General features: G+C 49.8%; 1 protein-coding gene across 1 annotated transcript in view; it reads right to left on the bottom strand.

Moving 5' to 3' along the window:
- prpf3 (PRP3 pre-mRNA processing factor 3 homolog (yeast)) overlaps nt 1-12,722 on the bottom strand; it is a 66,937-nt gene that overhangs the window by 46,873 nt on the left and 7,342 nt on the right. Inside the window, exons 2-8 of the mRNA XM_073061256.1 lie at nt 9,244-9,396; nt 7,077-7,207; nt 6,691-6,831; nt 5,165-5,248; nt 4,333-4,553; nt 2,617-2,926; nt 841-1,007 (exon numbers count right to left, since the gene is read on the bottom strand). Coding sequence (XP_072917357.1) covers nt 841-1,007; nt 2,617-2,926; nt 4,333-4,553; nt 5,165-5,248; nt 6,691-6,831; nt 7,077-7,207; nt 9,244-9,394 — 1,205 coding nt within the window. The 5' untranslated portion in view covers nt 9,395-9,396. The remainder of the gene's footprint in view (nt 1-840; nt 1,008-2,616; nt 2,927-4,332; nt 4,554-5,164; nt 5,249-6,690; nt 6,832-7,076; nt 7,208-9,243; nt 9,397-12,722) is intronic.

Raw genomic sequence — 12,722 nt, 5'->3', positions numbered from 1 at the left:
GAATACAACAATGTCCCTTTACAATGGGGGTGGTGGAACTCATTGCCGTAGATGGCCGTGGAGGCCAAGCTATTGGGTCTAACAAAGGTCGACTGCCACAAGCCGAAGATGGAACCCCAGGGCCTCACTACGTTCTACGTGTCAACTGGGGCTGGCTAAGAAAAACAAATTTGAGAGAACTAGACACGCATCGACTAAGTGTAACACATCCCATGTTAGACACCCATCAGAAAATCAGGCTAGCAGGCACTAGTTGGGCCAAAGGGCCTATTTCTGTGCCTAGTGCCGTATAAATGACATTTGTTGTGGAAGTATTAGTAGTGATCTTCCAAAAATCACTAGATTCTGGAACAGTTCCAACAGTGGGAGAGTCTAGGACCAGAGGGCACAAACTCAGAACAGAAGAATGCCCCTTCAGAACAGAGATGAGAAGGAAATTCTTTAGCCAGAGAGTGGCAAATCTGTGGAATTCATTGCCACAGATGGCCGTGGAGGCCAAGTCACGGGCATACAACAAGTGGAGGTTGATAGGTTCATGATTGGTAAGGGTGTCAAAGGTTACGGGGAGAAGACAGGAGAATGGAGTTAAGAAAGATAATAAATCAGTCGTGATGGAATGGTGGAGCAGATTCGATAGGCCAAATGGCCTAACTCTGCTCCTATGTCTTATCATCTTATGAACGTTGTGTAAGGAAGGATTAGTTTTGCTGGGCGTTGAAATATAGTTCAACTAGTTCTGCACAACACCATGGGTGGAGTACTGTTTATGCTTTAAACAGAAAGAGGTTATGAGCCAGCGCCGAGCAGTTGAAGATTCGGCCTGTGTGGAGAGAGCCTTACAGTTCAACCCCACTGTGGATGATGTACGAGTCCCACCACTCGATCTCCGGTACGTCGCCTTCCCTCAGCTCCTTCTTGGGGGCAATCAGGGCCAGCTTGGTCGACGCCTGGATCCCCGTCTTCTTGGCTGCCTGGGCGATCTCGGTCTGTAGTTTCTCCAGCTGAGCCTGTGGGGAGACGGGAAAGATGAGACGGTTCCAGGGTCAGACCACCACTCCCTCCCACCATACCCCCATCAAGGCTCACAAACCGAAATACTGCAGATGCCCGAAGTCTGAGAATGCCAGGGGCACCCGGTGGATCAGGCAGGAGTGTGGCGAGACAGCAAGCGCGAGGTGGGGGGGGGGGGGGGGGGCAAGAAAAAGCATACGCAAACTGGAGGGGGACAGTGTGCATAAAAATGGGGGGGGGGAGAGTGTGGGAGGGCAAGTGAGATCGAGGACACAAATTCAGGGTTCAGGTCAAGGGTCCTGAACTCAGACAAACGGCAGCAATTGCATTCTGGGAATTTAAACCAGGACAGGCCTGACACAGTGAATGGCATGGATAGGAAAGGCTTACAGCAGGGGTAGGCAACCTTAAGCACAATTGATTTTCTAGCATGCGTTACTCATTAATTTGAGGCAAAACATAACTAGATGTATTTAAATGGGTAATTCCCATATTTCAAGTTGTTTTTTAGGGCATTTATCTCGCCCACCGTCCGCTCATTAATATGAGATCCAGCCCACAGAGGCAAAGAGGTTGCTGACCCCTGGCTTAGAGGGTTATGGCCAAGCACTCGTGGGGAATGTTAATAGAACAGAGACCTAACCTACAACATTCAGGTACATGGCTCATTGAGATTGGTAGAAATGGCATTGACCCTGATAAGCTGTACAGAGAGACCACGTGTGGAGTATTGTCTGTAGCTAATATTGCCGCTGCCTCCCAACTCCAGTGACTCAGTTTAATGCTCAGATTTACCCTCAGTGGTTTCCTGAGCTGTCTTAAGAGCTGCAGACTGATACAGCATGGAAGCAGCCCTTCAGCCCAACTGGTCCATGCTGACCAATGTACCCCGACCTGAGCTAGCCCTATCTGCCCCATTTCCCTTTTAACCTTTCCCCATGTACAGTACCTGTCCAAGCAGCTTTTAACCAAGTACTCGTCTCTACCACTTCTTCTGACGGCTCGTATCACATCCCTGCCACTCTCTGGGTGGAAAAAGTTGTCATCCAGGTCCCCTTTAAATTTTTCTCCTCTCACCTAAAACCTTTGCCCTCCAGTTTTAGACTCCCCTATCCTGGGGAAAAAGACTAACCAATCACCTTATCTATGCTCCTCATGATTTTATAAATCCAAAGTCACCCCCTCAACCGCCTTCGCTCCAGAGAAAACAGTCCTAGCCCATCCAGTCTCTCCTTAAAACTCGAACTCTTCAGTCCCGGTAACATCTTTGCAAATAGCCTTTCTACACTTTCCAGCTTCATGATCACCCGTGTTCCAGAGAGGCCAGACACACGTTAACATGTGTGTGAACATGAGTCATGTGTTAATGACACATTACTGCCCAGTCACGTGTTCCAGAGGCATGTTAACACGTGTGCCAACATGTCCATGTGTAAATGGCACACGTCACAATGTTACAGCCCACAAGCACTCGTGTACATGCTAATAACACATTACAGCCATGTGCCTGAGATATGCCACATGTTAACAACACATGATACAGGACAGAACCACACGTGTGCTGGGTTTGAGCAGGCCGAGCTCGCTCCCTGTGCCCAGCGCTACCTTTGTCCGTATCCTCTGGGCGATCTTCTCGAACTTGCCCCTCTCGTGGAATCGGAAGAGCCTCTTCTGCCGCTGGGCGGGCACCATGGACACGCGGGGATCAAAGAAGTTGTTGGACTCCAAGTCGTCGGAAGGCTTCTCCTTCAGCAGCAGCTGCTTGAACTGCTCCCGCTTTACCGCCCGGATGTTGGCCTTCAACGTGGGCATGCGGTGCGTCAGCTCCACCTCCTTGCCCGTGGCGTCCACCGTCCGGCCCTGGTCGTCCAGGATCAGCGGTGTCGGCTTCAGGTGCTCCTTCGACTCCACCTTCCTGTCGGGAGAAGAGGGACAGGAGGCGTGTTCAACCAGGGCACCTCGCACATTGCCCTACCTTACCCACCCTCCTACACACACACACACTGCACATTGTGTGCATGCATCTTTCTGTCCTGCACACACACACACACACGCAGGTACGTGTGCCTGGTTCACCCGAGTGTGTGTATATGCCTGCATGTCTCTCCTGAGCGTGTGTGTGTGTCCTGAGTAAAGAAGTGCTTATACCTGTGTCTCTGCTGAGTGTGTGGGCACACGGGATTTCTCCATATCCCAGTAACACAACGAGTCGGAGGGTGAGTTGGTGTGCGAGGTGAGAGAGGGAAATTGTGGAGTGACCATCCGGATTTCATGTCTCGATGGAGATCAGAAGGATGAGGGAGAGGGAATCTCACTGAATACTGGAAGGCCAGGGAAGGGCAGCCGTGGAGAGGGTGTTTCCATCGGCAGGATCCGAGGGCACAGCCTCAGAATTGAGATGAAGAATTATTTCTTCAGCCAGAAGGCGGTGAATCAGTGGGATTTGATACCATAGGGCACTGTGGAGGCCAAACAGAGTAATAGAGCACCACAACATAGAAACTGGCCCTTCAGCCCATCTGGTCCATGCTGGCTTGGTCCCATCTACCAGTGCCCAGACCATAGCCCTCCATCTCTCTCTCTCTCATCCATGTACACACAATTCAACCCACAACCAATTCTGCTCACAGCTCTTTCCACATTCACACCATCCTGAGCGAGGAAGTTCCCCCTCAGAGTCTTGTTATGTATTTCACCCTTATCCAGTTCTAGTCTCACAGAGCCTGAGGGGGAACAGCCCCGAAGCATTCACCCCCTCTTTACCTCTCATAATTATGTATACCTCAATAATATCTCCCCTCATTCTCCTATGGAGGGGGAATAAAGTCTGAGGGCACTAGCTGTATTTAGGGCAGAGATTTACAGGTTCTTGATTGGTAAGGTGTTGGGGAGGTTAAAGGTTGGCAATAATCAGACAGGATTAAGGGGCAGATTGGTCAAAGTGCCTGATTCTGCTCCTATCTTATTCTATTCCATTAGGTCTAGGGTTGGTGAGTCGTGCACCTGCTATGTTGGTGCCGGAAATGTGGCTGCTGCCCCCAGAACGTCTTTGCGTTGTGTTGGTCGTTGATGTAAACAACGAATTTCACAAACTGCGATGGACACGTGACAAATAAAGCTGAACTAATTCAAACTCTCGTGCTGGGATGGTGGATATTGGGCCCCAGGGTGGGGAGAGGCAGAACCCTGGATGGTGGTGAGTGGGTCAAGGGTCGGAGGTACTCACAGAGGACGGGACAGTGCTGAGTGGGTCAAGGGTCGGAGGTACTCGCGGAGGACAGGGAACAGTGGTGAGTGGGTCCAGGGGTCGGAGGTACTCACGGAGGAGCGATGCCCATGGCGTGCAGGTTGGCCAGTCCCACCAGGTTGGTGCTCTGCAGCAGGCCGGGCTTCAGCGAGAGCTGCGTCTGGATGCGTGCCTGCAGCTCCGCCGCCTTCTTCGCCTTCTCGATGGCGTCATTCATGAACGAGGCAGCCTGGGATGGCTGAATAGTCTGGCCCATCGGGGGGAGGTCGGCCGAGAGGGCTGGAGCCGAGACCCGCTGGCAGAGAGACGTGACCCAGATCAGACCACGATACAGCTCCATGCACCCCCTCCCCCACATCCCCATCGGGGAGACAGTCCCAGCACCCACAGGACCTCACCGCTCCCCCCACCTCGGGGAGGCAGTCCCAGCATCCACAGGACCTCACCACTCCCCCCACCTCGGGGAGACAGTCCCAGCACCCTAGAGACCCTCCCCCACCTGCGCCTCAGGGAGACACCAGAGCAGCTAAAGGACCTCCTTCTCTCTAAACCGCACCCCCCCAATACAGTTCCCCCACCTCGGGGAGACAGACCCAACACCCACAGGACTTCATGACTCCCCCCAACTCAGGGAGACAGTCCCAGCATCCACGGGACCTTCCAATGCATTGTATTTTCAGGGAAACAGTCCCAGGACCCAGGGCCGCAAACCCCACTACAGAGAGGCAGTCACAGCACCCAACGCCCTTGCCACCCACCCCAACACCTTGGGGAGTATGTGGCCCAGCACACATGGGCACTCCCCTAACACCTGCCCCATCTCAGGGGGACTAAACCCCAGCAGCCACCAGGCCGATACAACCAAGGGTTTTCGAGGCTGCCCCTGAGGAAGGACAGCAGTTCTACCTGCGGAAAGGAGGGAGTGATGAGACTCAGTTGCCTCTTCCGCTCCTCGATCTGTTTTGTTGCAGCTTCCATCATCTGCTTGATCTGTAAACACCAAACAGGAACGGTCAGTGACAGGAGACACCACAATCAACCAGTGGCAGATCAGACAGGAATACTCCCGAGGCAGAGTCAAGCCAGACACAGAGTGAAGCTCTCCCCCAAACCACCCCATCACACACTCCCAGGGTCAGACACAGAGTGAAGCTCCCTCTACACCGTCCCATCACACACTCCCGGGGTCAGACACAGAGTGAAACTCCCTCTACACAGTCCTATCACTCCTGGGGTCAGACACAGAGTGAAACTCCCTCTACACAGTCCTATCACTCCTGGGGTCAGACACAGAGTGAAACTCCCTCTACACAGTCCTATCACTCCTGGGGTCAGACACAGAGTGAAACTCCCTCCACACCGTCCCATCACACACTCCCGGTGTCAGACACAGAGTGAATCTCCCTCTACACCGTCCCATCACACACTCCCGGTGTCAGACACAGAGTGAATCTCCCTCTACACCGTCCCATCACACACTCCCGGGATCAGACACAGAGTGAAACTCCCTCCACACCGTCCCATCACACACTCCCGGTGTCAGACACAGTGAAACTCCCTCCACAGCGTCCCATCACACACTCCCGGGGTCAGACACAGAGTGAATCTCACTCCACACCGTCCCATCACACACTCTGTGGTCAGACACAGAGTGAAACTCCCTCCACATCGTCCCATCACACACTCCTGGGGTCAGACACAGAGTGAATCTCCCTCTACACCACCCCATCACACACTCCCGGGGTCAGACATAGAGTGAAACTCCCTCCACACTGTCCCATCACACACTCCCGGGGTCAGACACAGAGTGACGCTCCCTTTACACCATCCAATTACACAGATCCGGGGTCGCACATAGAATGAAGCTCCCTTTACATCACCCAATTACACAGATCTGGGGTCAGACAGAGTGAAAGTCCCTTTACACCATCCCATCACACACTTCTGTGGAAAGACACAGAGTGATGCTTCCTCTACACCATCCCATCACATGTTCCCAGGTCAGACATGAGAAGAAGCCCCCTCCACATTGTCTCATCACACAGTCCTGGGGTCAGATATGAGATGAAGGTCTAGACGTTGGAGATGCAAAAAGCTAGAAGTTTAATTTTAGGTTATTTTCTCTCTTAGCAGACAAACTCATTTTCGGCAAACTTCCTGAGGGGTGTTCAAACAGACTGTGGACTGTTTGCTGTGGTGAAGTCGAAGTAGACTCAGTGGACTGTTTGCTGTGGTGCACCAAATCAGATGCTGTGGACTGTTTGCTTTTACGCGCTGTTAAGTTCTCAATGGATTGTATGCTGTGCTGTTTTATGTCAGTAGAGTTATTTGCTCAGCAGTCTGAGTTGTACAACTGCCCATGAGCTGTGTTTCCCACCGCGCACCCTGCCCATCCCAAGAGCAGGTATGTTCTGGAGTTAAGAAGGTCCTACCTGAATCTTTGTGAGCATCCCGGGGCTCTCAGTGGGGGGACCTGGGATAATTTCGTTCTCCTCCACCTCCTCGAACCTCGGGATCCGTTTCCTCTTGGCCGACAATTCCCGGGTGACTTCCGAGTCTTCGCCGAAGACTTCCTGCCGGCAGCAGCGAGATGGTGAGCTGAAGTTACGCCCCAGGCAAGAACCCACATTCGCACAGTGCCTGAAAAATCCCACACACTACACAGCAGCACACACCAGCTAATCCGCGGCATCCAGTCAACCAAAAGCTCGGAGAATCAAGTCACTTTAAGGAGAAATGTGAAGTAACAGAGGCCAGAAATAATAAGGGGGAAAAACCGCAGAGGGTGAAAGGAGAGGGCCAGGCGTGGACAACTGACCTTCAGTTCCCGCTTCCTGTGTTTCTCGCTGCTGGACTTGGAGTGACGGGAGTTACGGCCTTCCTCCACCGCCTCGAACAGCTTGTCCACAAACCGCACCGTTGAATCATCCAGGAACGGCTTCAGGTGCTCTGTGGAGAGAACAGAGGGGGAGCAGCAAGGTGGGGGAGGAGACAGGGGTGAGGTGAGGGGCAGGTGGGGGCCCAAGGCAGGGGGGAGGGCAGAGGGAGGGACAGAGGGGGAGTTGGGGGGGGAGAAGGGCAAGTTGGGGGAAGGGAGGGAGGGTGGGCGAGGCAGTGGGGAGGGAAGTCAAGACATGTGGGGAGAGAGGTCAGACTCATAAAATAAAACCCAACAACAGCCCATCCATCGAGCTTCACCTGATAACACACCCTGTACCAGACTCTGCCCAACTCAAGTCACTGTGGTAACAGCGTTACTAGGTGTAAATGAAATCACTCTGGGAGGAGGATAGTCTTGGTGTTCCAGCTCAATCCCGTCCTGTGTGGATTTCACCTGCCCGTCTGCCAATCTCTTGATATTCTTCTGCAAGAACAGCCCGAGCTGTTGCGGAGTCACCCTGTCTCAGGAAATGAGAACGTGGGGGTGGTGAATGTAGAAGTGAGGCGATGGCTGGAGTTCCCCTGAAATCCCCCTAACCTGGGGGCATCCAAGTAGTGCAACAGTTCCAGACACTCCAGGTTCTACGTCTGCGTTGGTGAGCATACGTGCACGTGAACGAGTATGCAGGCGCACGTCTGTGGAGTTTGCACATTTTCCTCGGATCGAAGGCAGTGTGCAGTCTAACAGGTTGTCTCTGTTGCTTTTCCCGTGATTGCAAGACGCCGCTGGACTTTGGTATTGTGAAATGCTGCAAGTACAGTTGACCGGTTTACTGGTGGGGCCGACAGTCAGGGAGCTGCAAGACCTCGGTCACAGCAAGGACTGGGCCTCAGACTCCAGTGTCCTGTTTGCAGCCGCCCAGGAGGAGGGTGCTGGAGTTGCGGTGGAGTTCACACTGCTGACAAGCCGTATTGTGTTCCACTTCTGCAACATTCATTGGCTCAGGGACTTGGACTGTATTTCTGTGTGACTGTATGCTTACTGCAACCTTATACGTGCCATATGTGCTGTGTATGACTGTTGGTACTGTGTTCTGCACCTTGACCCCACAGGAACACTGTCTTGTTTATTAATGTATCGATGTATTACTGTTTTAATGTATGGTTGAAGGTCAATTAAAATTGAAAATGTGGGTCAACGACATATGGGGTCGATTGCTCACTGTAAACTATTTCCAAACATGGGAGATGCAAGTAGATCAATCAATCAGCAGGAAACAGGAATCAATTAAATGACAGAGGCTGGAAGGTTGGGCAGCATCTGTGGGGAGAGAAGCCACCTGCCGGCAAAGGGACTGCTCAGCATACTGATGGGCTGAAGGGCCACCATCAATATGGAACAAGATAGCACAAAGCACACAAACGTCAGAGGAACTCAGCAGGTCCGGCGTCATCGATAAACAGTCGACGTTCCAGGCCAACATCCCTCATCAACACCTCAAGTTGGCCTTTCCCTCGCCCAGGATGCTCAAGAGGGTGAAAACAGACTGGACCTGAAGATGGTGCCAGATTCCATCCACAGGAATGTCTGTGGTGAACACAAGCCTCGCCCCACCCTCGCTTGAGGGTTGTTTTCACTGGAGTGGCGGAGGGAAGACTTGATAGAGGTTTATAAAGTGAGAGGCAGAGACAAGGGAGATGTGTACGGCTTGTTTTTCTTTACATAATGCGGGGTGGGAGGAATGCACTGACAGAGCGGTAATGGAGGCAGATACAATAAAGGCATTTAGATACCCAGGCATATGGATTAGGCGGAATTATAAAATGACTATTTATTTAGATATTTAGCAAGGTAACCTTCTCACCAATGAGCCCCCACCACCCATCACACTCATGTCAACAATTAACCTACTAACCTGTATGTCATTGGGCTGTGGAAGGAAACCAGAGCACCCATGGAGAACATACAAAATCCTTACAAACAGCACAAGAAATGAACCCCCGATCTCTGGTGTGTTTAGGTCACTGTCACAGACTGTCCCACTTCACACTCTCCGTGCCCGTCAGCCCACCCTGGAGCTTATCCCTCGCCGCGGCCTTCTTACCCACGGTTTTCTTCTTGTCCATCCCCTTGCCTACGCAGTTGAGGGCAGCGGTCACCACCGTCTGCTCCGAGAAACCCAGCACCCTCTTCACCGTCTTCTCCACCCATGGCTTCAGCTCGTCCAGATCCCGCTTGGTCAGCGAGAGCGACATCTCTGCCGAGGGCAAGGAAACAGAGGCAGTGTGAGAACCCAGTCAAACTATTTAGGGTGGATGACAAAATCAGAACGTCACTGCACGTTACGATAGTCATGAGAGATTTCAATATGCAGGGAGATTGGGAGAATCAGGTTGGAGCTGGATCCCAAGAGAGGGAATTCGTAGAATGCCTAGAGATGGCTTTTTAGAGCAGCTTGTGATAGAGCCCACTAAGGGATCAGCTATTCTGGATAGGGGATTGTGCAATGAACCAGAATTGAATAAAGAGCTTAAGGTAAAGGAACCCTAGGGGGTCAGTAATCATGATATGATATAATTCATCCTGCAATTTGAAAAAACTCAGGTGTATTAGTATTACAGTGGAGTAAGGGGAATTACAGAGGCATGAGAGAGGAGCTGGACAAAATTGATTGGAAGGGAACACCAGCAAGGATGACGGCAGAGCAGCAATAGCGTGAGATTCTGGGAGCAAGTTGGAAGGCACAGGGTGGATACATCCCAAAGAGATATTCTAAATGCAGGATAACACAACTATGGCTGAAAAGAGAAGTCAAAGCCAATATAACAGCCAAAGAAAGGGCATATAATAGAGAAAAAAATCAATGGGAAATTAATGGATTGTCAAGCTTTTAAAACCAACAGAAGGGAAGATTCAATATGAAGCCAGGCTAGCCAATAATATTAAACACAATACCCAAACTTTCTTCAAAACACATAAAATGTAGAAGATAGGCAGGAGTAGATATCGAACCACTGGAAAACTATGCTGAAGTAGTAATAATGGAAGACAAGGAAATGGCGGACAAACTGATTAAGCATTTTGCATCAGTCTTCACTGCGGCAGACACTAGCAGAATGCCAGAAGTTTAAGAGTGTCAGGGGCCAGAAGTGAGTGAAGATGCCATTACTAGGGGAGGTGCTTGGGAAACTTAAAGGTCTGAAGGTAGGTCACCCCCCCCCAGACTGGATGGTGTACACCCCAGGGTTCTCAAAGAGGTGGCTGATAATATTGTGGAGGCATCAATAATGATCTTTCAAGAATCAATAGATTTTGGCATGGTTCTAGAGGACTGAAAAACTGCAAGCATCACTCCAATCTTCAAGGAGGGAGAGAGAGGCAGAAGAAAGGAAATGAGCGGCCAGTTAGCCTGACCTCACGGATTGGGAAAATGCTGGATGCAGTTTCCGGGTACTTGGAACCACATGATAAAATAGACAAGTCAACATGGTTTCCTTCACGGAAATATTTGCCTGACAAATCTGTTGGAATTCTTTAACAAAGGAGAATTGGTGAATACAGTCGGCCCTCCTGATCCGTGAGGAATTGGTTCCGGGACCCTTTGCGGATACCAAAATTCGTGGATGCTCAAGTCCCTTATTCAACCTGGTTCAGTGCGGTGGATCTTAGGACCCAGCGGAACCCCAGACCTTACTTAACCTGTCGCAGTGCGGTGGACATTAGGACCCAGCAGCAGAGATCTGAATCCGCAGTGTTTGTGTTACCGAAAATAATCATGATCGCGATTGAAAATAAAGTGGAAATATTAAAGCTATCAGAAAGAGGTGAAACGCCATCGGTCATTGGAAAAGCGTTAGGCTACGTCAGTCAACAATTGGAACAATTTTAATGGATAAAGTGAGAAAGGCTGTGCCCCGATGAAAGCTACAATTATTACTAAGCAACGCAGTGGTTGAATTATTGGATTCTGGGGTTTTGATCCTCCACATCAACCCGGCATGGTGGAGAGCGCATTCCATAGCGGTCTGTCACTAGATCGAATCCATTCCCGAGCCCGGCACTGAAACATGCGTTCTTAAGTGCTTTATATGCATAGAAAGGTAAAATATATGCTATATACTAAGACAAATGTTTGACTAACTGACACTAAATAATACCGAATGTACCTGTTCTGACTTACTGAGTAAGAGAACTTCAGATTTTTTTTCGATCCCGATCCACAGTAACCCACGCACATCCTCCCGTATACTTTAAATCATTTCTAGATTACTTATAATACCTAATACAATGTAAATGCTATGTAAAATAGTTGTTATACTACATTATTTAGGGAATAATGACAAGAAAAAAAGTCTGTACATGCTCGAACAACAAGTGCTGAAAGAGCACTTCCAGGTTTTCGCGATTCACGGATAAGGAGGGTCGACTGTATTGTATACTTGGATTTTAGACAGCCTTTGACAAGGTGTCACACATCAGGCTGCTTAACAAGTTACAGGAAAGATGCTAGCACAGATAGAGCATTTGTTGATTGCCAGGATGCAAAGAGTTGGAGTAAAGGGAGCCTTTTCTGGTTGGCTTCTGGTGACTTGCAGCGTTCCACCACTTCCTTTTATGTTATATGTCAATGATCTGATGGAATCGATGACTTTGTGGCCAAGTTTGTGGATGCCATGGTTAAGTGGAGAGGCAGGTCGTGTTGAGGAAGCAGAGAGGCTATAGAAAGACTTAGTCAGATTAGGAGAATGGACAAAGAAGTGGCAGGTGGAATACAGTGTGGGAAGTGTACGATCACGCACTTTGGTAGAAGAAATAAAAGCTTAGACTGTTTCTAAATGGAGAGGAAATTCAAAAATCTGAGGCGCAAGGCAACTTGGGAGTCCTCGTGCAGGATTCCCTATAGGTTAACTTGCAGGTTGAATCGGTGGTGAGGAAGGCAAATATTATGTTAACATTCATTTCGAGAGGACTAGAATATAAAAGCAAGGATATACTGTTGAGGCATTATAAGGCACTGGTGAGGCGTCATTTGGGAGTACTGTGAGCAGATCTGGAGCCCCAATCTAAGAAAGGAATTTCTTTAGTCAGAGAATGAAGAATTTGTGGTATTCTTTGCCACAGGCAGCTGTGGAAGCCAAGTCTTTATTTAAGGCAGAGGTTGATAAATTCTTGACTGGCAGGGCATGCTGGGATATGGAGAGAAGACAGGAGATTGGGGTTGATGGGTAACTGGATCAGCCATGATGAAATGGCAGAGCAGACTCGAAGGGCCGAATGGCCTGCTTCTGCTCCTATATCTTAATGTTTTTAATGTGAAATTTGTTGTTCTGTGGCAGCAGGACAAAGCAATATATAATTTTGAAAAAGATAAATTACAAAAAGAAATATATATTTTATTTAAAAAATAAATTAAGTAAGTAGTACAAAAAGAGTAAAAAAAAATAGTGAGTTAGTGTTCATGGGTTCACTGTCCATTCAGAAATCTGATGGCGAAGGGGAAGAAGCTGTTCCTGAATCGCTGAGTGTATATCTGTACGGCATATATGTCAAACTCAAGGCCCGGGTGGAATTATCTTTGGCCCG

This window comes from Hemitrygon akajei, chromosome 11 (assembly GCF_048418815.1).
Source record: "Hemitrygon akajei chromosome 11, sHemAka1.3, whole genome shotgun sequence".
NCBI classification, from domain to species: domain Eukaryota; kingdom Metazoa; phylum Chordata; class Chondrichthyes; order Myliobatiformes; family Dasyatidae; genus Hemitrygon; species Hemitrygon akajei.
This window is presented reverse-complemented; position numbering and strand designations above follow the sequence as displayed.